Consider the following 25,911-nt stretch of genomic DNA (forward strand, 5'->3'; position numbering starts at 1 on the left):
GAACACTGCTTTGCTGTCTCGGAACTTTCCTTTTTACAAGGCTTTTTATTAGCATGTCCCAAATGTGGGCAGTCTGCTGTTCAGTGCTTCTCAGTGAGCAGACTTTAGCCAAGGACCACTGAGTTTGGGAGCTCACAGGTCAGTGCAGAAGCAACTTTGTCCTTAGAGTGAGCCAACCGTTGCATGCTGTCTTGGTGGCAAGGACTCATCCCTTCTGCCCTAATCTGTCAGCCTCTGTCTCGGCTTCCCTTTGGGCCTCCTGCCTGTCAGCCCAGCAGCCCTCCACCCTCCCAGATCCACTCCTATTGAAAATCTTTAAACTGCAGGAGCTGAAAGGATTTGACATTTTCCAGAACACTTGAGCTCAAGTGATAAAATTGACATAGCTTTAATAATCTGATCAAAGAGGCTTTAGCTAGCACCTTTTGAAAGATCCCAGAATCCTTTCCAAACAGCACTCGTGCTAACACTGCTGTGAAGTGGGGGGAGTGTGTATGTGTGTGTGCGCGTGCATCTGTGCATGCTCCACAATAACCTTGCCCCTCTAAAGCCTCAGTTCCACAAAAGGTGCGAAAAGTCAGCAAAACCCAACAGAAATTGCAGGAAAAGCCTTAAGTGTCTTGCTGAGTCTTTCCAATAACGTTGATTTTTTTGAAAGTAGCAGGGAGAGATTTTTATTTAAGGTGCATTATTTTACCAAGGTTCAGAAAGCAAGATGGTGTTTCAGGGGGAGAATTCCTGGGTGCCTTTTTTTTTTTAATCTCCTTTCCTTTGAGATTTGTGCATGATAAATAGTTTCTGTCCAGCATTTTAAGGAGCCTCAATGTTCTGTGTGCTTGTCTGTGTAGAGGGGTGCTGTTAAATTAATTGATAACAGGGATCAGAGCTAGAAGCCTACAGAAAAGGAGGGGGAAGGGTTTCACACTGTCTGGCTGCTTCCCACTCCACTGCTGAGCCATGATATATGGCGACCCAGCCCAACAGGCTAAATTGATTCATCTCTAGTTCCTGTTTCTTAATCTGGAGCTAAATTGGTTTCATTTTTCTTGTTTTGGGTGGTGCTTACAGGAAGTTTTTGGCAGCATCACTTTACTCCATTGTTTCTAACTTTAATTTTTGCCTTTAAATCTGAGCATTATTGATTGGCATGTTAAACCCCATGTAGCATCTGATTAGCATTTTTAAAATTGTCCAGAAGCACATGGCTTACCACCTGTGTCAGCTGTGCTCTCCATTTAGAGCAGTGGCTAATAGAGTTAGCAGCGATCCGTGTATTGATCCTTCGTTCATAAGAATGACGTTCCTTCCCCCTCCCCTCCTCCAAAAGTAAGTGTAGGCAAGGAGAGCGGTGTGGTTTTGTTTGTTTTTAATCCGTTAATACAGTACAGCAAGTGGTCCTCTTTTTGGCACGCAGCTGAAGCTCTCTGCTTGAGCAACTTAATTTAATCTAAACCTAGGTTTTCATGGAGGAGTCTCTTGCATGTAGAACTAGGTGGGTCTTGGGGTAAATCTGCATTTGTTGCCCTGCTCCTTGTGCCATGTCAGGTCATTGGTAGCTTGGGCAGGTTGACCTTGTCTGTGTTGTGTTGAACTTCAGATGGCAGCCGCAGATAATGAGACATGGTGCTGGTCCCAGCTTTCCTTTACAGCTGTGCCAGGTCCTTGGTAGCTCAGGCAGGTTTCTCACCATTGACCTTGTCTGCATTGCATTGAACTTCAGATAGCAGCCACAGGTAATGAGAGAGGTGGTACTGGTCCCGTGTTTCCTTCCCAACACTAAGGGATGTCTCAGCCCTGCTGAGCTTTTCTAGTGTCACCAACATGAGGCATCTGGGAGACACCCTGAGGTGCTGAAAGCTCATGGGGAGGGAAAAAGGAGTGTCACACCAGCTGAGCTCTGCCTGTCTGCTGAAGACCCCAGCCACCGCAAAGACGGTGTCTGGGGTCTTCAGCAGACAGGCAGAGCTCAGCCGGTGTGACACTCCTTTACCTTGACTTGAGATGCAGCTTTGCTCGGAGAGAGCAGCCGGTCCCTAATTGTCCTGGCATCCTCCCCGACTCCTCTACCAATGCTGCGCTCTCAGCTGAAGCACTGTTGTGCAGAGAGAGCTGCAAAAAGCACCTTCCCAGCAAAAGGTCTTCCTCCCTCCTCCCTCCTGAGATGCTGCCCGCAAGGGTCTGGTGCCATTTTGAAACCGAGGTTCCCTGGGGTTAAAAGCCAGCATCTTAATTCAGAGTGCCAATGTTCAATTTTGCTTTCTGCCACCAGACTAGATTGCAGGCCAGCGAGAGAGTCTGGGTTAGTGGCCCACTGGGTCACCTCCCATTTGTTTTCCTCAATTTTGTGTTGTCATAAATTCATTCCAGCCCGTTGTGGTTGATCAGTTTATCTCCGCCGGGGCAGGGAGCGCTGCGAGCATGATATATGGCACAGAGCATTGTAGCCAGCCTCTCCATGAATCACTCCAGCTGTTTGGTGTCAGCCCCAAAGCAAACAGGACCTGGCCGCTGAGCGTTGACTACGATGAGCTCAGTATGGGAAGAGACATGACGTATGAATGTTTATTTAATAATTCTCTAATATTTCCAGCGGAGTGTGGCTGTGCCTTCTGGGGGGGGTGAAGCAGGGGGGAGGTTGAAGAGGGAAACTCTAATCTGTTGGGGTGGGTCATAAATCAGGCAGACAACATCATTAATCAGGGATGGGACAGAAGTGGAAGGAGGTGGGACTGGAGCTGCCATCCTCAGTGGGAAGGGGGCTGTGCTCTTTTTTTTTTTCGTAAAACAAATCTTGTTTCTGATTCCACTTGGCCCCAGACGCACTGCCCGCATAATAGCAAACCTGGACACAAGGCTTTTTAAGTGAGTATGCTAACTCCGCTATAAACCTTGCGATACGAGCCTGCCAAGCATTAAATCCCTTTATAATTATCTTCTTTATATAACACTTCATGCTCATCATGCTTCATTGGATGAGATGCTCGTTGGGTTAAAAAGAGGGGTTTAGAGACAAAAAGCAATTGTATTTGTTATATTTTTCTCGTCTCCTCTTTCCTCCCCTTCCCTCCCACATCACCGCTTTCCAATCCAGCTGCTCCTAAAGCATCAGCTCCAGAAGGGCTCTGGTGTGGCCGCACAAGAAGAAATTGTTAAAATTAAACAAAGTTTAGGTTGGGGTCCTTGTGCAAAGAGTCAAACGTGTGAGAGCAGTCGGGGAGGTAGCGGTGTCTGTCGCAGGGACCCTGCTCCTGGGCAGGTGGGTCAAGATGAGAGAAGAGTGAGTGTGAAGCCAGAGGATTAGCAGAGGCCTGAAAGGGAAGGAGCCACACTTAAGCTGATGTGTCAGAGGGAAACAGCATCTGTTGTGAATTCACACCAGAGGATAAGCACTCCCCAGCCCTTCTCCATAGTGTCACACTACTAATGGGCTTTGGTGGGAGATGAGAATGTCATATAGCAAAGATGGAATTAAAAAATTGACTTGAGTCATCAATTAACTAAACCTTTGTGCTCTGGTAACAGAGAGCACAATGCTGCTGGTGGGTCCAGTCCTAGGTCAGCCTGTGTAAACTTGAGACAGGATCCAGGAAGCTGAACTGAAGCATGGGATTGTCAAAGCCAGGCTGAGAAAGCGCTTGCTGGACTGAGTCCTGCTTGTGTCCCGATTTTTATCTTTTTATTAGGTTTTAGTCCTTCCTTTCAGTAATTCTGTAGTATGTAATATGTGCTTGTAAAGTATAGTGGTGTTCAGTGTTGGAAGGGTGCGTAGGTAGACTTTGGCATCACTTCATCTCTAGGTTGTGGCGGTGGAGAGAAGAGTGCTGGGCTGTGTTTCTTTATTCTGCCCCCTCTTAACTGTTTGGTAGAAATTGCGTGTGTCAATGATGGTCTCAAGCGTTATTACCACTGCGCCAACTGAAATTGTATCAGTGTCGTGGTTCATCACAGCCTAGCGGTTAACGAAGCTCAGCGTGGCAGGTTGACTGTACAAGCTCAGACCTGGAGGGAAGGTGGTGTCTCTGTTTAGTGCACCTGTGTCCAGAGGTTTGGTCTAATTTTCATGCCTTGGGACAGTTTTTTGCAGATTTTGACATCTTCATATAGAGAGGGACTCTTATGTCTGTTGAGCCTGTGATGTTTTAGAGCTGAAGTGTCTGCAAACGCAAGGTGGCTGCTGGCTTCAGGGGCAGTAGCATCCCTGTCCCGTAACTGGTGAAAACCCCAGGAAGGAATTTTATTCGTATGTTGGGGGCTCAGTTTAGGCATCTTGCCATCCGTGTCTCTTCACCTGCCCCTTCTTTTCTTTTTTTTCCTTCTCTTTTTTTTTTTTTTTCCTTAGTTTCAGAAATGCTGTTAACTTTAATTTGTGGAGTTGCTTCCTGGGAGTGAAAAATCGATGGGGGGCTATCGCAGTGTGAAATTCGACTGTCACTATTGAGCTATAGAGTTAGCAAGATGTCTTAGAAGGTAAAAAATAAATCGTGGCCCAGCAAGTGCTCAGCTGTGCTATTTCAAAGGGGATATGAGGCTGATGGTCCGTTAGAGGGTACTTCAGTTAGATGGATGATGATTCCCTGTGAAATACTGGAGTTATTCCATAGGTAAGAGAAACTTTAGCTTATAAAACACAAACAGCTGCCTTGTAGCAGACAAATTCTGCCCTTAGATGTGTGAGCAGCTTGTCAGAGAAAGGACTCGGCCCTAAAATTAGCCTGTTGTGTTTAATGTTGTCTCTCATGGAGCATTGTGGATCCTGCTGTGTTCCTTCTGAAAATGTTTTGAGGATGTGACTGTTTATTCATATCCCTTACCTACGCTGCAAGAATTAAGAGGCAGGGCAGGGAGGCAGGGACTGATGATTTTTTTTTTTTTTTTTTAGGAAATGTTAGTATGGTGCCCAGATGCTCTCAAGAGAAAAGTAACAATTATTTTTATGTAGGCTGCGTTCCCTGTTTGGATGGAAATGTTCCTTTGAAGAGCAGAAAAGAGATCCTGTTGTGCCCCATCCGCTGCCAGTTTGCTGGCTCTCTTGTGCATCTGTTGAAGGGCAGCCCTGGCTGCACAGGCTGGCTGTGTGCTGGCGTTAATGGGACTACTGCTTTCTTTGGCACTTACTGACTATTGTGGCAGGACTCAGTAAGTGTTTGTGCTGTGCCAGCTGCTGTATGACAACAGGATGGTTGTAATTATGGCTCTTGGTAGTTTATGCATTTCTTAGACTATAGTTAGTAAGTATAAATATGAAATAGTACCCGAAAAAAAAAAACAGTTTGTATTACTTCTCACTAAACCATGTCTGGGACAACTGTAGAGTCTGTAATTATTTCTCTTACACTTGCATGCGCAGTTGCAATACCGCTGAGGGGAGCTTACTGCTGCAAGAAGGAGTTTTAAGCCACATTTAGTTGGAGCTTGGTAAAGATTTAATGACAGAAGAAGACATTGTGCTTTCATATCTCCCCCACCTCTGTAACACAGAACCCAGCACTGCCTTTACAGAAGCAGTGTAACAGCAAGTAATGTAATTAACGTAGTTTAATATCCGTGTTGATTTTTTGCCCTCACTTCGGTGTCAATGCTTGTCCTAACCTTACTTGCTTGCCACCACTGTAGGCACTTCAGCCTAGTGCTCCATTTGCTTCTTTCTGCCTTTTTGACGGTTTCTGTCCACAAAATGCTGCTGTTTCCCACTCAGTTTCGTAAGCGTTCCTGCTTTCCATCAGATAGCCAGCTCGTGACCTGTCCTTCCTCTGCATTGCTGGTTTCCTCTCCCAGCTCTGGGACCACAATTGGTTGTGCGATCCTAATGTGCCGTGGCCTCCTTTAATAGCCTCATGTTTCTTTTTGAAGGCATGATTACCTTAAATGATGCTAATTCTGATCCTTTCTTTCCCTGTAAAGGAAACAGCAACAGTGTAAAAGTTCTAGGGCGGCAGCAGCGGTTGTAGGAAGCTGTCTGGAGGATGTGTTATCGCGCTGCCCTTGTGTACCTCCAATCAGCAGTCATGAATGGAAGTTCTGGAAAGCGTATCACCTCCACGGTAAAGGCCTTAAAAGGCTGCAGATGAATCCAAGTGCTGCTGTAGTAGCATAGATATTTCCTGTTTATCTCGGCTGTTTGGGCGCAGGCCATGGGAGTAGAAGGCATTTCATTGCACACAGAGGCTGGCTGCAAGACTCAATTGCATGTCCAACTTTCTGACCACCTTTCAGCCCTAGGAATTTGCTATTCCTCTTCCACTTCAGGGTTATTTTATACTTTTGTGCCCTCATCATTCAACCAAAGCTACCAATAATTCCAGACCACCTCCAGGCCACAGTGAGATGACGAGTTACAGCTGCCATAAGTATTCCAGTAGAAAAATATACCTGCCTAGCTATACATGGAGCTTGGTCATAGTCCAAACATGTTCCCTTGTGGGTGGAGGCAAGTTTCAGTCAGCTGGAACATCTAACCCCTGTGCCTCAGCAGGGAACGGAGCTGCATTTCCCATTTCCACTGCCTGCCTTTTGTGGCCCTGGCTTGTATTAACATAGAAACCACGACACACCTTCACGGATCTGTTAGGAATACACTTAGGGTCACCAGGATGAAGGATGCATTTGAGAAGTGAACTGAGATAGTAACACAATTAGATGTGAAATTAATTCTATTTGGGAACTTTGTTTAGAGAATCATTTTCTAACTCTGCCTGTGCTGCCTCAGCTAAACCTTGCTGCAGCAAAATGCTCTTCCGTAGCATGGCTTTTTACTTTTATCGCCAAAGCTGCTCCAGTAAAGCAATGGGATTGCGTTTATTTTCTCTTTGGAACAGGGGACATAGTCTCTAAATCGAAATCAGAATGACCTATGCATTCTTTCTCCCAGCTTTCATGTCGAACCATAATTGCTCAAATGGCACATTTAAAATTTTGGCGCAAGCTCAGACTTCCACTAGCCGCCTTTTTAAATCAGTCCCAGTGGCCAGCGGATACTGCGTAGCCCTACAAATGCATCTAAACATGCTGACTCCGAGGCTCCTTCCATTCTGAATGATCAGCGGTGCCATCTGTCTCTGTTTTGATTGGGGCTGGGCACATGTGTCACAGCGAAATGCGGGCCAAAAAAAAAGAGAGAGAGAAAGAGCCAGTGCCTGAATGTACTTCCCGCTTCTGTAAAGACATTGTTGGGTTCTGTGTTATAGAGGCGGAGGAGATATGAAAGCATAATGAATTCTTCTGTCATTAAGTTCTTCGGGGAATCTTTACCCAAGTCCCTACTAAATGCAGCTTAAAACGCCTTCTTGCAGCCGTAAGCTCCCCTCAGTGGTATTGCGACGGTGCATGCAAGTGTAAGAGAAATAATTCCTCTGTGGGGGGAAAAAAGAGACAACATTTCTGGTTTGCATCAAGATGAAATTAGTCAGAAGCAAACTCTGAATTTGGCAAGCAGATGCCAGTATTAACAAGTTGTGCAAGCAAGTATAAAATAGAGGCGCTCGTGACTGAGAGCGCCTCGGCGTTGTGTGTGTGTGTGTGTGTGTGTGTGTGTGTGTGTGTGCCCTTGCATGCACCCCGCTCCAAATTCACAACTTAGAACACGGAAATTAGAATGAGGAACATTGCATTATTCATAACTTGGCAACCAGAAGCCAGGGCACTTTGCCAAAATAAACTATTCTCTATAATTACAGGTGAAGCAACATTCTTTAATATCTTACAATACAAAAACATACATTAATCAAGGAAAGAGGGCTTTTTTTTTTTCCTAGAGGACAATAAATTAGCATCCTTGCCAATTTCCTCAATACATGTGACAATGTTTTACAGGATTATAAGTCAGCCTTTTTAAAGGAGGTTAGTCTAGAAACAAATAAACCCAATAAATGAGATTTTTAGCTATATAAAGGGGAAGCCAGCTCCTAAAATGTTGATGTCTTGCCAGAAGATTTGCTTTTAGCACTGGCACTCTCACAGACCAAGGGTATAAACTTCACTTGCTGCGTTTTGATACGGCTCTACTGCAAACAGCTTTCCTGGGCAGTTTTCTACTGTGAGGGATCTGGCCCCTTCTGCCATAGCCAGCTCATCTAGTGAAATAAAATCGCAGTGCATCATGCCAGTCTGGTAGCCTGCATGTTTTGGGGTCATTTGCAGTCAATCTGTCACCAGTGCCTCACACTGGAGCTCTTTCAGAGACATACTGACAATGCTTGAGCTGTGTCCATTTCCCTTTAAAGCTGCCTGTGACTTTTCTTTTAAAAACTTAAGAGTTTTCCTTGTTAGTAGCAAACGTTTTTTCAGCTTTATGTTAGGTTCTTGCACTCCAGTAAGTGCAAAAGGCCTTTGTATCTGTGTATATTGCACTGACTTCAGTAGTGCTCACCCACATCTGCCAAAATAAACTCCCTGTATTATTAGCTGTAGCACTTGCTGCAGGTGATGCTTGCTAAATTGAAAGGCGGGGGTGGATTCTTTCACCAGCTTGAAAACTGAAGCCGTTTTTGTCCTAGAATACTTAAGAGTTGTTTTTAGTTAGTGTTTGAAACTCACATAGCAAGGGTGTTGTGTTGAAGGCAATGTATGAGTGAGAGCCAAGACCCGCATCACTGTGCTCTGCTGTTCTGCTGCGTTACAGGTGTCACCGCAGCTCTGCGCAGCATGTTACAGGCTAATAAAACATGGTCTTTTCTCTGAAAAAGTTGCCCTCTCACCCAAACGTAAATTGGCTGTGAGGGAAGGCTTGCGATTAAATGATTGTGTACTGATGTTGGGGTCATTTTTAGGATCGTTTTATCAAGTCTTTAAGATTTGTGCCCCACAAAGCGAGGGACTTGCAGTAGGCTTTCTCTTCCACGGCATGGTAGTGGTTTTGTTAATTGTCATCTACGGCTATGGTTGGATATAGCCAGGAGCAATTTCTCTGGAATCTTACTTTAGCTTGACTCTGCCTTCAAAGCATCGACCAGTCTGTTTCTAATATTTATGATATGTAAGCTGCTAGTGACCTGACCTCTGCCGCTGGTGCAGGGAAAGGGCATGTATGTTCTGCTGGGATCAGGTTCTCCACCTCTGACAAGGAAAGATAAAGGCTTTGTTTAAAAATAAAGACATCACTCAGGTTTGTCGGTGGTACTGTACATTTTCCCCTCTGCCACTCTGTGTTTACAGGCATACAAAACCAAAAATATATGTATGAGGAAGAGAGAGGAAGGTCAGAATATCAAATGTCAAAAGTAGCTAATGAAATTTTATTGGTGGTGCATTTAATCAGTGCTAAGCGGTTTTTACAAGGTACATACAAACAGTGGAATTGTAAAAATTTATGGAATGCTGTGTACAGTGTGGCCGTTTATGAAGAAAGGAAAATTTATATCCAGTTGAAATAAACCAAAGGGGAATGTTTTGTGAAGACTCCTCAACAGTGGGGTGCATCAGGTGAGATCTGGGTAAGGGGAGGAATGGGTATTCACAGGGATTGACTAATCTTTGAGGTGTTTTTCTGCCTTTTCAGCAGCTAGTAGTTTGCATCTTTCTGTGGCTCTCAGATAGGAAGGATGCTGGATGCAGTGATTTTTTTTTTTTTTTTTTTTTTCCTTGTCTACAGTGGAAAGGAAACACAAGTGAACAGCTGCTACTGGTATCTCTGGTACGAGGCTCTTGTTCTTGGGCCTGTTCCAGTCTAACAGTTTCTTGAGCAGCCCTTCATATCCAGCTGGGAAGGGTTAACTGAAGCCAATCACTTTGACATCAGCATTTTTTTGTTTCCTTTTTGGTCTAGTATTTTGTTGATGATAAAGCACAGACTTAGTCAATTGAGAGATTCCAGAGCTGTAGAATCAGAGATAATTTAATTAACGGAATTGCTTGTGATTGCCCACTGGGACAGTGGGTAAGAATTGCTCGATTTAATTTGGAGAAACAAAGATCACATGCATGCTAATGTTTGACAAATAACCAGCATTTAGGTTAAAGTTTTTTTGTGAAGGGGAGGTGGCAGGGGCAGCTGATTCCCAGGGGAGATTTCCCAGGATGTGATTGCTGAACTCAAAGCTATGGATAGGTCCTTTTTCGTTTTACTTGGTATTTTTATGTCCTTCTGCTGGCCTTTTACCTGAACAAAGCAAGGAATTGCTCAAAGGAAGAAAGTTGGTTCTTATTTTTAGTGCTGAGGGGAAAATGCTATGAACAGTAGTAAAACATGCGTTGGGCACAAAGACCCAAAACTATCTGTCTGTCAGGTCTCATAGACTTGCTCGCTGGCACCCAGCATCCTCAGCTGTGACTGACAAGTTGTTGAAGAGTTATCCACAAAGTCCAGAGAGAAGTGCAGGACCAAGCTTCCTCTGCGAAGAGCCCTCCCTTCGTGTTTTTGCTCTTCTATAAACGTTCTTGCTCAGGCTCCCCTGTTTGTGGTGATGTAGGTCCACAGTGAGTAGTGTAGATGTGCCCTCTTGATACGTTCTCAGCCAGGGAGAACAATTCAGGTATCGGCGAGGCTGCTTGCACCTGCATGGTTGGGGAAGCACCAGCGCTGGGGCTCGAGGCATTGCTTTTGGCAGCAGTTGTGCTCAGCAGATCTCTCTGGAGGCTGATAAATGACGTTATCCAAACACGTCAAATCAGAGCGCTGAGGCGCAAAATTGTTAAAAGAGTCCTCCTACATCCAGCATGAGGTCAAGGCAAAGCAGGGAGAGCAAGGCTGTGGAAGCCAATTCCTTCTTCCCTGTAATTGCCTCTGCCTCCCTTGGCAGCAGGGTAACTTCTACACAGCCTTACCCTGTCCATGGAGCTCGGCTTTCTGACCCTCACTCCACCCCGGCGTTACCCTGTAAAAATACTGCACAGGCTGCTCCCAGCTGTGTCGGGGCAAGCACATATGAGGTGTGCACGCAAGAGGGAAGCCTGAGGGAGTTCCCAAGATTGCTGCTGCAGGAAGAGTTGCTCCTAGGCGATGCTTATCTTTAGGATACAAGCAGCAGGTTGACGGTAAAATGTCACTAAATGGAATGGCATGTGTCCCAAGTGTGCTGGCCACCACGGGAGCCAGACACATGGGAAGTGACTCTTGTCTTTATTCCATCCCTGGAGGTAGTTCCAGTTTCCTTTATTTACTAATGTTCTCCCTATTTCCCTTGACCTCATTTCCTCCAGCTTTTCGGAAGCAACCATGCAATTATCGCTCCATTTGGGTTGACCCTTGGCCGCCACGTCCCTGGTTGCTGCTGCTCTGGGAGGCTTTCCTGAAACCTCAAGTGCAACATACTCACTTGTGGCCAAAATCTCTCTCTTGTGAGATAGGAGCTGTGTCTTCAGCATGATGCTGTGCATCAGGATTTGTTCTGAAAGTATGCTTGTCAGGGAGAACATGGAGTTTAAAGTCTGTCACAGCTGAGCTTTGATCAGCGCTGGGAGATATCGCAGTGTTTAAAGCTCCCTCTCTTACCAATGCACCCCAGTCTTGTTAATAAATGTATATTTAACAATGTCTGGAGCGTATGAAGTGATAATAACTAAATCAATACCTCCCACATTGATTGTCCAGGATCCCTACAGCGTGACGCACGCAGCGGTGCGGTAATTTTCCAGCTAACTAGCACCCTGATCTACAGCCCTCCTATTGATTGGCCATTGTATCAGGCAGCCTCTGAGCATTATTGCTTATACCTCTATTCAGCCTCCTTTTCTGATTCATTCGTTTATTACTGGACAGGTGCGATTATCTCAGAGACTTTCCGAAATTGGCTGATGGGGGTCAGCCATTTAGACTTCTATAAACAAGCCATTTTCTATCTCCTCTAGTTGTTGCAGAGGCAAATTTTTCCTTTCCAAGGTTTGACTGTTATTGGGCTGGGACTGGGGATGGATTGGCCTTTGCTTGGATCTGCTCAAGGATTCCACTTTTCCCTGTCCTTGCTGAGTCACCTGCCCTTCAGAGGAGGACCGATAGCTCCATGGATAGCAATAGAAGAATTTATCAAGGGTTGAGGTTCTGCTTGCCGCTCACTTTGGGCAGGAGCCACACTTGCTGCCTTTTAAAACTCCAGTGCCCTTATGCATGCAGGAAGAAGAAATGGATTCCAGAAAGTCAAATTCAGCTGCAGCCTTCATCCAGCATCAGCTTGTTGGTGGGCCAGACTGGAAGGGAAACAGTTTTCTCATCCAACAATAATCTTCAAGCTATAAATAAAAAATTCTGTTTCTTCCTTGGACAAAAATAACACCTTCCTAGACTTTCTTTGAAAACACTAACACGTCTTCCTTGAGGGTGAGAACCCAAACTGGGAGATGATAATAATTTATACCAATGAGTAGGAGCAAGTGGGTGTTTCACAGCAGAGTGGTGTCTCCCACTGAAGCTCCTTTGCTCCAGAGAATATTTATTGATACCAAGACATGAATGCAGAGTGTCCCTGTCCCCAGGCAGTTCTCACCCACTAGGCTATCACAGGACATGTGTATTTCTTTGCCTTTTTTGCAGTTTTAAAATTGTTACCATTTCCTAGCAACTGTCATTTGCAATGGTTTATAACACTGGTACTTAACCATATGCACTCCTGCAGCCCCATTTTCTTCTGAGGTGTCATAACTAGAAAAATCACTCAAGATCTTTTTGACTAGCTCTGTTTCCAGAGCCTTGGGAAAAAACAGCAGAATCACCTCTCGGGGGATACCTCAAGTCCCTCCCTGTGTGCTGGCAACAAGTGACTAATGAACAGAGGAGCAAGTATGTGCACGCAGCGGGAGTGCTGAGATTGCAGCTCACTTTAATGGTTGTAGTAATTCCACTAGACCCATGTTTTAGCCACCTGTTGATGAATCATCCTCTAAAAAGGTAGAACATGTGGATGCCACTATTGGTTATGTTGTGATTGATGCAGCTTCTGGTGGTGAGGTACCCTTCAGGTTCTTCTGAGCTGGAGTCTGCTTGGTCAAGGCCAGAAATTCACTGACACATGAAAATTGCTGTTTTGCTTTGTTTTTTTGCAAGAGTGAAAGCCTTAATGTCAGTGCAATACTCTAAACCTTTTCTGAGGAATGCTTGAGGGCCCCTCCTTATGTCTGCACTGTGTAGAAATCAGTTTTTGCAGCATGCTGGAGTGACAGATCCTTGTCTGCATCTCATTTGCTAAGCGTTGCTGTCTGCCCTTGCTTTTAGGTTGGCAACTTGCTCTTTTCACCAGCCTTGCAGAACCATGAAAATACACTTGCCTGCCCTCAGCACAGTGCCTCAGTGACAAAAAGAAATAATGCTGCCCATCAAAAATGACCCTAGGAACTGGGAAAGCAGAGATTGTAAAGCTGCTTTTATAGCCACCCTGTTGGCACAGTATCCATTGCTTTTGGTTTCTCCTTTTTTTCAGTGTTAGAACCCAAAAAAATAGGGATTTCTTTTAATAAAAGAGCATTGTGTTGATCCTGTATAATGAGCTGATTTCCTGTTTCATAAGATTGATGGCCAGCAAAGACCTCCACTCTCTAAGGGGAAGAGCAGCTCATATTGCCCACAGCAAGTTACCTCACCAGCTTTAGAGCAACATACAGAACTTTGTCCAAAGCATTTGGTCCTAAGGTATCTCTTAAGGGAGACAAGAAAAGAGGCAGAAAACAAAAATAACAAACAAACAAAAAATCTGTTCTTTAAATGTCTGTGTCTTGCGGAAAGTTGCTCTGTATGGCATTGGCAACCCCAGCCCCGTTGTGTTCTGTTGTGATGTGTTTGGAAGCGCTTAGTAGGACACCTCAAAGAAACCACGCTGGGCTTTTCAGGAATTCTTCAGCCCAAGTTGGATGTATTTGAATGTTGCCATTTCCTGTGTGGTACCTGTTGTGCGATCCTTTTTACCCCCAAACTCATAACAATCTTGTGTGCTCAGTGATGCTCACTCTCCATCATCTTTTGCAGAATTACAGAAGACTCTGCAGTGACAACATTTGAAGCGTTAAAGGCTCGTGTCCGTGAGTTAGAAAGGCAGCTTTCCCGTGGGGACCGTTATAAATGTCTCATTTGCATGGTGAGTAGCACTCCACTTGTGGTAATGAATCAGAAATGTCTTGGTATCTTTGCCAAGGAGGGGAGAAGATTTTTCTCCTCTTTTCAGGTAGAGCAGAGGAACTCATCTTTGTCTCTATACACCAATTTAGCCTTCCAAATGAAGGTGCTAGGTCTTCTTAGCAATTGAAATTTCAGTATGCATTACATTGTTCCAGTGGTATTTGTAGTTGTCCATCTATATCAGGGACAAGAAAGCCTCAACTTCGGAAGACTTTCAGCCTTCCTATAGAAAACTGCCAGATACCAGCATCCCCTTCCTGCATGTGCAGATTTACATACATAGGGGGGAGCAGAATCTGTGATCTATCACCCACCGTGTGATTTAGGAACAGGAACGTTGCCTAAGCGTTTAAAAGTTGTTCATGTCCTGCTTGCTCTGTAGTGATGCTGTGGCCTTCTTAAAGAAGGGCAGCAGCTCCCTCTGATGGTCTGAGCCTGCAAAGCTTTGCATCTCCTGTGAGGTTTTTATTCTGATGATAGTGTGAGAAAATTCTGCTTGGTGAAGGTCTCCCTCTGCAACTTCAGCTTGATTCATGGTGCTCTCTCTCCCAGTTCATGACTTGTAGGTATGGGGGTGCAGTCCCCATCTCTCATCCCATAGAAGGGATGACAGCTTGCTGCTGATTTCAGAGGTTTATTAGCAATGACAGAAAATACTGAAGAGAAGGAATGTCTGTGGAAATAGCAGCAGCAGCATTCCTGGGATGTAGTTAAGCTGTTCCTGCAGAACTAAGAGTTGTGATAAGGGCTAATCTTACCCTTTCACTGTTTTTTGTATGATCTGGTGACCTTTCTGATGAGAATAATGGCAAGTAGCCACAGCAACTTCAGATGCTCTTGCGATAACTGTGCTGAGCCAGGCACCACTTGAGCAGATTATGGGCTTCCAGCAGGAGTTCTGAGAAGCCAGAAAAATGGACTGCAGGAGACTTTCTGCCTCTACTGCACAAACATTACAAAAATACAAACTTACATATTACACAAACTTATTTTTTGTGATACAAAATACAAGGCAATGTTACCCACAAAAAAAGGCGTTGTGATGGGGTTGGGAGCAAAGAATCAGTAGATCCCTGCTGTGGAAATAACCCATTTGCTTCTTCTCCTCAGGACTCCTACACAATGCCCCTGACTTCCATTCAGTGTTGGCATGTGCACTGCGAAGAATGCTGGCTGCGGACTCTGGTGAGGCTCTTGGCTACTTTCTTGTTGACTTATAGACTTTTTCCTCTCTTCTGGGATACTTTATTTAACTCACCAAGGGGAGAGGTCCTTCTTGCTTTATTTTAAACAATCTGAGTGCTGTGCATGCAGACTTCCAAGCCTTGCTGTTTAACACCCTACTCTAGCTGTGACTTGAGTTGTATTTGAGTCGTCATCACCAAGGTGCAGTCCTGCCCCTTGCTTGCTCCTCTGCTGCTGTGGGGACAGCAGTTGCTCATGTAAGAGCTCTGTGTGGCGGACAGCCTTGCCTTACCATAATTTCCTGTGGGGCATCCATGCAGAGAGGTAAAGCTGTGAGAATGGAGGCTAAATCCACTGAGATTTCATAGAATGCATAGCTTCTGAGAAACCTAATATTCCCCTGAAGCAAAGGGAATAATCTTCAGGATAGAGAATATGGAAGGGAGCTTTTATGAATATGAATCTATATTTTTCAGATTATTTGAAAAAGCACTGTGCAGTTTTCAAGCACATGCTATTCTGTTTGGAAGACTGGAGACTACCTTGAACATTGAGTAGGTGACCCAGTGCAGTAGTAATTTATACATGTATTAAAGGACATCAGGTTAAAATTCAAGGTGTTATTAAATAAAGTGTTTTCCTTTCCTGTGTTAAAACTGTGGGCTTCATAATCAGCTTTTAATGTCCCCTGTGCAGCTAATTTTGAAGCTTTCATTTTGCTGAGGTTGAGGAGTGAAGAATAGTCAGTTGTGCTTTCTAGTTCTCCTGTTAGCAAGATGATACAGTGTTGGTTTGCAAAAAATTTAAGGGAATGCCACTCCTAAAAACTGTTCCTGTAAGGCATTACAAAATCTACTTTACAGAACACGTTCTGTGCTTGGACTTACGATTAAGCTGATCATGCTCCTTTAAATCCTGCCTTTTAAAAGTCTCGTCCAAGTTACCAGGACGGTGAAGTGCCTGTGGGCTTGAGTACTCATAGCAACTCAATAACTTGGCTATCCCTTGGGCTGTATTTTATAGCTCTTCAGCTACACCGTGTCACTATTTAGATTATACAAGCTTTTGTAAACATTTTAGCAGTGTGTTATAAAAGACACATACGTGGGTACCTCGTTGTGAGATGTTTGGATGAATGTGTGCTCTGCCACCTTTGCTAAGTTAAGTGAAGAGTAATCTTGTCTTCCAGCGGTGTGACACGCAGAGGATAAAACACTAATTTCTTTTTTCATTTTCTTTACTCTGAAGTCTTTGTCCTCTCCTCTTCCCAGCACCGTCAAGTCATCTTCTAAATCTGTGGCACCGATTTCAGGCTGTTCTTACGCTCAGCAGCAACTTAGTTCAACTTCAGTCAGGCCCCTTTGTCTCCTGTGCAGCAGTCACAGCTGCTGGTAAGGACTGGGAAATCCCACTCCAGGTGCTCAGGGGTTAGCACTTACCCTTGCAGAGGGGGAGCCATCTGCCCCCTCGAATTCCGTGAGGAAGGTGGGGACGGTGCTGGCTGTCTGCTGTCTGCACGTGGCTCTTCAGCTGACAAGGCAGGCGGGATGGGAATAGTCCAGCAAGACATTGTGTTAGGACTTGGCACTTGCATAGGGGAAGCAATTAATAAGTGGCTACTCATGTGTTCCCCAGTCCTAGCCTCTCCCTACAGCCCCCAATTTATTAAACCAGGCCTTTTCACAAGGCATGCTTGCACTCCCTCTCCCGTCTCAAAAAAAATCTCCCAGCCTGTGTTAGCATGTTTCTAATGTAACCATTAAAATGTAGCCCGAAGACAGCAATAAAAACCCTGGAACGCCTTGGTGCTTTTGTGTCTTGATCAAAGTCAATGTGTGTAATCTCGTTAAGACTGCCCTCCTTCCCCCCTCCTTTTTTATGAATTTAATGGCATACAGCAGCTGGGCTCAGTGTTTAATGCTCACCAACCTGCATTGTTCTAATTAAGGTATCTCCTTTTATTTCGGGCACAAAAGAGACTCTTGTTTTTTTTAACAAGCGAGGAGCTGTGGGATAGTGTGTGTAATAATCGCTGCTGTTACCTTTCCCTGGGTATAAAGCTGGCTCCCCAGCGGGGGCAAGAGGAGGGAGCCTGCGCGTGCAGCACACATGGAAAGACTTGGCTGGGGGAGAGGGGCAACATTTTTCTTCTGTTGTGCAATAAACAATTTGTTGGAGTTAATAGGAGCTGGGGCGGGCGGGTTGTGTCAGGCTTCCGGCCCCTTTTGAACATTCTGGAGATCTGCCATCCCTGCTGGTGAAAAGTCCCCTTTCTCCTGTGCGCCTGTGGTTTATATGCCCAGCCGAGATCTAATATTAAATTAGAGTGTAAGTGTGTCTGTGAGAGAGAGAGGGAGAACCGTGTATTGAACAAGGCCCTAGAACTGAAGGTTCAGAGTGCCTGGGAGCACTTTGAAACCTCTGCAGGTTATTGAAGACGGGGTGAAATTTGATGCTCACATCTGTCTATGGACCAGAGGAGGTGAAGTGTTTTTTTTAAAAGGTTTAAGGTTTAAATATTTCTAGGATATGACGCTACAATGATCTGAGCATCTCTGGTATCTTCTGACTTCAGTGGTGTCTAGTGCACTGATGAGGATTGGATCTTTAAAGCGCTTAGACTTTCTGAAAATACAGTTTTTGGACTTGTGGCTTTTGGATGTCCAATTGCAAATCATAACTGTTCTGTTGCAAAGGGAAGAGGAGGAGACATTTTTAACCACCAACTCTACAAATGGCCGCTGGACTCTTCTAGCTTAGGTACCATTATACTGGAGCTCAAGGCATCAAACCAGCTCCAGGTTCTGGGGATGAAACATCTGCCAGAGCAGACTCCATCTCTATCTCCTGTTGCTGTGTTGGATTAACAGGAGGGAAAGGCCGGGGTCGCAGAAAGGGACACTAGAGATGGCTTAAGAGAACCGAGATCATGGTGCTCACCGAGTTAGCCAGCACTTCAGTGCAAACGGAAGTTGCTTGGTTAGGTGATCGTCTTCATGGTGGCGATGGAGAAAGGGAGAAACCATCCCTTTACTCAGCGTCAGGACATCATGAGTTGTGGTTTTCTCTCTTTCCACTTGCTCTGAGGAGAACTGCTCTGCCTGAGGGCTGTGGTCCAGGGGACACGGACTAAAGGTATGCTATACGCTGCATACGCTATGGGCAGCTCTGTGGTTGCAGGCACAACAGGAATGGAGACAGGGAGAGGGATACAAGAACATGCTGCTTGATGCCATGTGATTGTGCCTGCTTTCCCAGGAAAAAATATTCCCCGGTATATATTACCTGTTTTGTCATGTGGGTTTGTCTGCTGATTTTGTGTTGCTGTGTCAAACCATACCGATGGGGTTGCTACTCTCTACTTGCTGATTGTCTGGGGCACTCAGCGCAGTGACATTTTTCATTCATCCATCCTGCATGCAGAGAGCTAGTTAATATCTTCAAGTTATGCAGAAACTGGGACACTAGCCTGGAGTGACTCCCCTGTGATACCGTTTGGAAACCCCTGAAGACACATGCAGGTTCTTCCAAGACAGGAGGGGAAATGGTGGTATTGCAGGGGGAAGGCTTAGCCTGGGCAGCAGGAGGAGGGGTTCATTTCCCTGAATGTCAACCATCCTTTCAGCAGGTGTCCATCCTCAGCTGGTTGTTTGACTACAACCCTGAGTCAGTGGGTGATGGGAGATGATTCTCCCTCTGGAAGGTTTGTCTGCCCCTTCTCTATCCTTCCCCATTAACAGAGAGGGACCCTACAGCCCCTCATGGGTGAGATTCATATTTTCCTTCTGGGAAGAGTGCTCTGACAGTAAAGACTGGCAATCTGCTGCAGTGCTTTGCTGGGGAGGTTTGGAGCCTCCATCCGAGGAGGGTTGCAAGAACAGGTTTGGTGCATGTCCCTCAGCAGTAATTCAAGTTGAGAGATCTTGCTGGGGGAATGGGTCCGTGAGTTCTTGATGTCCCTCTGAGCTGTGGTTCTGTGATCTCCCAAACCCTGGTATCCTTCCTTATGATGTAAATGGAGTTAAAAGCTAAGTCAGGTGGTGGTTTGCCAGTGATGGAACTGTTGGTGGGTGCAGGTGTGCAGGGGCTGAAAGAGCGCAGGTATATTTGAGCAGGTGCAGCTTGCTGAGTTTCCCCCGTCATTTGTACAGCCAGATCCAGCATTCCTATGTGTATTTGCTGACCCCAGGCTTGTACTCGCCTGTCTTGGGCTTATTTGAAAATGACAACTGCAAGAGCAGGAAAAAAATCATGTCTAAAAAGCCTTCTTTATCACAGAATATGTTTCCCGGGGATCCATCGATAGATACGTATGCTCTGCAGTTGACACATTTATATCTTTGGTAGATTGCACTGCTATGTTCTGAGCCTTGTCGCTTTTTCTAGGCTATAATACCATATATCCCATGCAGGCTGGAGTATTTTTGTAAGAAACAACACAGATACAGAGCAATCCTTTTGGGTGATTCTTTAGTGCTTCCAGCAACATAGGGACCTCCTGAGTCAGCAGCTGCATGGAGGATGCTGCACTTGATCCTCCATGATGTTCCCATCTGCTGTGAGGCTGTCTGGTTATTTATTAACATGTTTCAGTTTTGGCCTCCCAACAACCTGTGGGGGTGAGGAGCTCCACCCTTTGAGGAGGTTCTGTGAAAATGGTTGCACTCCTGATTGCTTTAACCCCGCTACCTGACAACTGGAGGTACCCCACGACAGCAGTGGTGAACAGATGCTTCGCTGGGAATTAGCATTTGCAGCAGGGAAGCTGCCACTTCATGTGCAGTTGTGGGTGGAAGAGGGGGCTGTTGCCTTGGTTGAGAATTGGGTCTTGGAGTTCAATTCCTCACCTGATGGAAGGTGGATCTTGGTTTGGGTCTCTCCTGCCATCTCTCTACCTTGGTTTTCCTTGCTGTAAAACAGGCAAGCTTTGAGCCCAGGTGTGACAGTGGCAAAGTTGCGCTCTGTGTGTGTGTACCTCTTTATTCGCTGTGCCTGGTAGCATATCTGCTTGGAAATTGCTCATTTTTAGACCCACAGGACAGCAGGAAGTGCCTAAATCCTTCCTTTTGAGTTTTCTTGCATTAGCCAATTTACAGCAGACATCACGCCATTTTTTTTAAGAGGCAACTTTAAGACAAAATACTCCAATCCTTCCTGGCACCATGTGAGCCCTAACGACTTCTCAACATTTCAGCTCTCGTTAATGTATTTTTCAAACTACTACCCCAAGTGATTAGCCTGTATTGTGGATCAATCACTTGCCAAATTTTAATTAAGAAAAGAGGAGAAAAAATAAACTCCATCCTGGTTCCAGCTCCTTTTCTTTGCTTTGTAACAGCCCTGGAGCAAACTTCTTGCAGCAGAGTTTTATAAACCCCTCAAAACTGGGGTTTATAATGGAAAAGCTGAGGTGGCCTTCACTCTAGCACACGCAGCTATAACACATCAAGGCTTTTCCATGAAGCTATGATGAAAGGAGCAGAAGGACCTGGAAAAAAAAGAAAGAAAGAAATGGCCTACAGGTGGGACTTATTATTCCACAGCATTTTTATTTCAAGGGAAAAGTTTAGTAACCCCAGCTGGCAGGTGAGCAGTGGGGGAGCAAATGCTTTTTCATTGTGCCTGTGCCAGCATGTGTGTGTGTACAAGCTTATGTGCCTCTGTACAAGAGATGAGAGCTTAAATGCTAGTGCCAATAAACGTTGTACACCTACACTGAAAAGTCAGATGTAAGGAATAAGGTTCTAAGCAATTTCAATCTCAGGACATAGTTCTGAATTTAACACACATGCTGATGTGCAGAAGATGACAGCTTTATTTAAAAAAAGAAAAAGGCTTCCCCAAGGGTCCAAAGTCATTATTTTTGCTTGAACTGTTTAATACCAAGCATAAGTACTAGGGAGACCCAGAGACCCGGGCCCGGCGTGCCACGTGCAGTCAGCCTGCGCAGCATTCAGGCCAGGCTGCTGAAGGGCTCTAGGATGCCGTTGTTCCTTCCAGTGCACTCGGGCTTCAGAGCTCAAGATGAGCTGCCCTCCCTGCGTGCAGGGGAAGCAACATCCACCACTGCCCTAAATGAACCTGCAATCAGGTCATGGAGCTTCTGCAGAAAATGTGTCAAGCTACATGTGGTTGGGTTCTGCCTTCTGGCGTGGTGGAAAACTTGTCCCTGGCTGCCCATGTGCAGCTCTCAGCCTTAGGTAGGGAGGGTGGATCCCCCTGAAGCCATCAGCATGTGGTGCAGAAAGCAGATCTCCGGGACAGAGATCCCAAGGTCTGGCAGGATAAATCCACCCATCTTCCCTTCCCCTGTGGTGTAAAGGAATTACATACCTGACCTTGCTTTGCCATGGAAGAGAGGAGCAAAGCTGCTGTTGGTTTAATCAGGCTTGTTCTGCCATCCTGTGGGCTGAGTGAGGACAACTTGTGCTTATAGCGAGCACCTGGGCAGCCTTTGGAGAGACCTGGGCAGGGTGGCTTTCCAGGGAATCTGTCCTTCCAAAATTTCCCACACTGAGCTGTCTGGTGACAGCTAGCGTCTAGCTGTCACAGACACTAGTCTGTGTTAGTGAGGTTGCCCTCACTGAGGGTCACACACATCTGCCTGCAGCTGCCTCAGTCCACCTCCAAACCCAGAACGGAGCACAAGATGCAAGACGGTGGATGGCGGCAGCTGAGGTTTGCTCTTAGCAAAAATCAGCTCAAGGGGATTCAGTGCTCCTCCCTACCCACGCACACCTCCAACTTCAGCAGGGCTAAAAGAAAATAACTTTTCAGCATTGCGCAGGAGCACTGAGGAATAGAGGGGCATGGTTTTAGATGGCAGCAAGCACTTTCCTTCATCCTTTGCCCAGGACTGAAGGCAGGCTGAGATCTTTGAGGGGTCAGGGGACTGGTTTTGCAGAAGGTACCTCTCCCTGGTGCATTGTCCAGAGAGTTAGAAACGCCAGGTACTCGGATACTTTTTTGCCACTTGCCAATAAGCTGTGCCTGTCCTGGGAAGAAGAGCACACAGATGTGTGCAGTAGTCACATCTGGAACGCCTTAAAGTCCCCATGCACACTTACTTCTGCTTGTCAGGGCACACAGGAAAGCTCAAACAGGCAGCTGCCAACTGCTGCCCCTTTGACAACATGCTGTGAATTAATTGTTCAGCACCTCCGTGCCACTTCCCCTGGGACCCTCCAGCTACAAAGATGATGCCAAGAGGCCAACCAGATGCAACAGGCGCCTCTGAGGACTGGGGAACTGCATGTCGATGCAGGCCCGAGCAGGAACTCAGTTGAAACAGGCTGTTTCATGGCATTTCCAGCCAGATTAGTGAGCCCCTCCTCAGCAATGTAGCCTGGAACACAGTGGCTTTAAAGGTGGCAGAAGGGGCAGTTGTTTAGATTTTTCTCTCCTACCTGTCGTAGCTGCTGCAGGAAGTTTTTCCTGGGACATGCAGTGTTAGAGCTTGCCCTTTTCTGATGCTGGAGATCCTAAGCTCTGGTCTTGAGCACAAGCGAAGAGGCGTGTTATATAAATAGTCTCTGTTAAAATCCAGTGCAGTCAGTCTTTGAATTCATCAGGGTTTTAAGCCTTTCCTGCCAGTTGTGGTTTGTGCTTCCCAGAATCCAGTATGCCAAATCAACTCTGTGAAGACCGGTGCATGGGGCTGCCTGATGCATTGCACAGGCACAGTGAGATGGTCCCTGCTTCCGAACACTGAGAATCTAAACAGACACGGTAGATAGAGAAGGGATAAGATAGGTCCCAGGCAGCTAGAAGGACGCGCCCACAAGCATCAGCACCAGAACTAGATGCACTATCCAGACCACCAGTGGTCTGTCCCACTGACAGACTGTCACTCACTCTGGGAGTGACATCCAAAGTGTCTTGGGTGTCCGTTCTGTGTTTCATTCAACTCTAGTTCAACAGGACTTTGTATGTGGCTGTTTTAGATCTCAGGTGCAAGTGCCTGCGGTTCCGACGTGTGTTGGGGCAGCAGCTCAGACGCTGGCAGCAGGGGTGTCAAATGGGAGCTTGATTGCTCAGAAGTCCAAAGCTCGTGGAACAGTGAGTGTGCAAAGTCCCTGTCTGCCAGGAATAATGTGCACTGGGAGCATGGAGGGGGCTGGCTCAAGGCTGGTCTGCAGGGGCTTTTTGGTGGTACTCAAGACTGCAGAGAAAACATGACTTGCACCTCTTTGGAGCGACATCCCTGTGAATTACTTGCACCCATGTAAATTTTCTGTACCTGGGACTCTCTCCTCCAGGTTCTCCTTAGTCTGGGGAACTTCCAGGGGGGAAAGCCATGTCCTGCAGTGTGACTGGTGTCACAGAGCAGAGGACCTAAGGATGCTTGCCTTTTGTAAGCAGCAGTGCCAGCTCCTCTGCTAGGGACGTCCCCAAAGGCAGGCAGCAGTACTGAAGCACTGTGGCAGGTCACGGTCCTGCCCTGCCACTCAGTCCACGTCCTGCAAGCTGCCGCGCTCACTGCTGCAGGTACTGAAACAAGGCTGGCTAAGGGAGAGCAGCAGCATCACTGAACCGAATGGCTTCAGCTCTGCCAGCAAGCCCTGTGCAAGCCAGCAGGCTTCCACACGGCATGTTGCGTCCCTGTCAGCTCGCTTGTCATGCCAAGCGCTGGGCGTTAGCTGCTGGAAGGGCCTGTCTGACAGCAGAGAGCAAAACTCGGGGTGCTCGGACAGAGCCTGTGCCCAGTTCTGTGCAGCGGGAGGTCGTGTTGAGACTGCGGTCGGTGTGGAAAGCCAGGGCATCCCAATTTCCTGCACTGCTGCTGCTGTAGACGGGAGGCTTCCTCGCAGCAGCAGAGACATCTTTCTGTCATTTTTCCCATCAACTGTCTGTCACATCTGCCAATCTAATGATGACCAGCTTAGGTTGACCCCGATTCTGAGGCTTATTAACACCCTCTTGCTGTCAGGCTCGGTGACAGATGGCACATCAGCCCTTGTTTTATTTCATGTAGTGTTCGTGTCAGCCGCCCATTACCTCGCCCCAGCTCACTGTTTGCTGGTTGCAGCTCACCTTGGCAGAACAGGCTCGTCTCTGCAGCATCTCCGTGAGCTGGGAGCGGCAGGACGGGGCAGATCCAGCAGCTCTGTGGCTTTCGCAGGACGGCCGAGGCAGTCCCCCGGTGCGCTGCCCTGAAAGGGAAGGTCCAAGCCCGCCATGAACTGGTTCAGTTCAGTCACCCCAGCTGAAAACTGCACTTGTTCCAGCTGGGTTGGTTTTCTGCCTGGTCAGTGACCTGAACTGACTCATCGGAGGCTGCAGATGGTCAAGGGAAGTGGAGAGGAGCAGATCTGCCTGGCAGCCAGTGACAGCAGTGCGGTGGGATGGGGGCTCAGGCCGATCCACCTGCAGAGACTCCTCTCCCTGGAGCTACTGAGTTTTGGTGATGTGTCTTGACCCTGGGTTTCAGCCTCCTGCAGAGCTCCTGCCTGCCCAGCTGCCTCATGCCGGAGACTGGAATGGGATTAGGGGCTTGCAGGGCAGGCCAGAAAGTCGTTGGGGCTCCCACTCCTCACAGCTTGTGCCCGCTGTTGGGAGGGCATGGCCCTGCTTGGAGGGGAAGGGGGGTGGCCTTGCTGCCCCTTCTCCTGTGCTGCTCCCTGTGAGATCCCAGGCCAAGGGCAGGGCCACGCGGGTTGTCCTCCTTCGCTCTCTCACGCTGTTCATCTCATCTGCTGGTTGCAGGGTGCCAAGAAGCTGTGTCCCCAGTGTAACACCATCACGTCTCCCGGAGACCTTCGGCGTATCTACTTATGAAGGACCCAGCGGGAGGGTGGGACCCAGCTACTCGGCTCAGCTCATCACACCAAGGGGGAGAAGAACGACAGCAACAAAAAAAAGACGTTTTAAAATATAAAGAAAAAAACAAACCAGAGACTCCAGACATGGACTTGAGGATACAGGAGCAGCAGGGAGCCTCGGCTCCCAGGTCCCGCTTGTTGTGACCTCCTTCAGCATCTGCAGCGGGCAAAACCAAACCTTTTGTTGTGAAGCCCCCTTTTTTAAAACCAGTATTCCCCATCCACCTGTTCCCTGGAGCTGGCTTTGCATCGCGGATGGCTTGTGAGCCCTCCTTTGGACTGTGTTGTTGACCACTCTGCCCCCAGGAGACTGGGGAAGGGACCCTTGACAGAAAGATGTTAAATAACCTGTAACTTGTGTTCTTTGTTCAGTTTTTTTGTTTCGTTTTTATTTGTTTTGGTTTGGGTTTTGGTTTGGTTCTGTTTTGGTTTTTTTGTGGTGTTCTAGTGATAAAAAAAGGTTTAAAGAAAAAAAAAAACACACCCAGGCAGAAATGAAGCACATGTAATATAGATTATATATGTTTACAATGTTGTGTATAAATGGGATAGACTCAAACATTACATACTAATAAGTTTCCCTTTCTTTTTTTTTTGGTTGTATTTTTTTTAAAGAAGAAAAAATGAGCAGAGAACATTAAACCCATATTTTTCTTGGTTCAGCAAAGTTTTGGCATTAAAGTCATTAGTTTAAAAAAAGTATATATATACATATATATAATATAAATGGTTTAATGTTCTGTGGTGTATATTTCCTCATTCAGATATGAAGTTAACAGCTTTTAGTAATGGCTGTAGCATTGCCCATAACTTACAGAACTTATGGGGAGTAGAGGAGGTGGATTTTTGTCATTAGTTGTAGCTAATGGG

The 25,911-nt window shown here is 46.4% G+C and overlaps 1 protein-coding gene across 2 annotated transcripts in view; it reads left to right on the forward strand.

Moving 5' to 3' along the window:
• The window catches only part of RNF220 (ring finger protein 220), a 49,006-nt gene extending 23,486 nt beyond the window's left edge, over positions 1–25,520 (forward strand). For both annotated transcript variants that reach the window (XM_010297455.1, XM_010297454.1), the window contains exons 7-9: positions 13,886–13,994; positions 15,146–15,220; positions 24,926–25,520. In XM_010297455.1, the coding sequence (XP_010295757.1) occupies positions 13,886–13,994; positions 15,146–15,220; positions 24,926–24,997 (256 nt within the window). In that variant the 3' untranslated portion in view covers positions 24,998–25,520. The remainder of the gene's footprint in view (positions 1–13,885; positions 13,995–15,145; positions 15,221–24,925) is intronic.
• The last annotated feature ends 391 nt before the right edge of the window (positions 25,521–25,911 follow it).

Source organism: Phaethon lepturus, unplaced genomic scaffold (assembly GCF_000687285.1).
Source record: "Phaethon lepturus isolate BGI_N335 unplaced genomic scaffold, ASM68728v1 scaffold43381, whole genome shotgun sequence".
NCBI lineage: Eukaryota > Metazoa > Chordata > Aves > Phaethontiformes > Phaethontidae > Phaethon > Phaethon lepturus.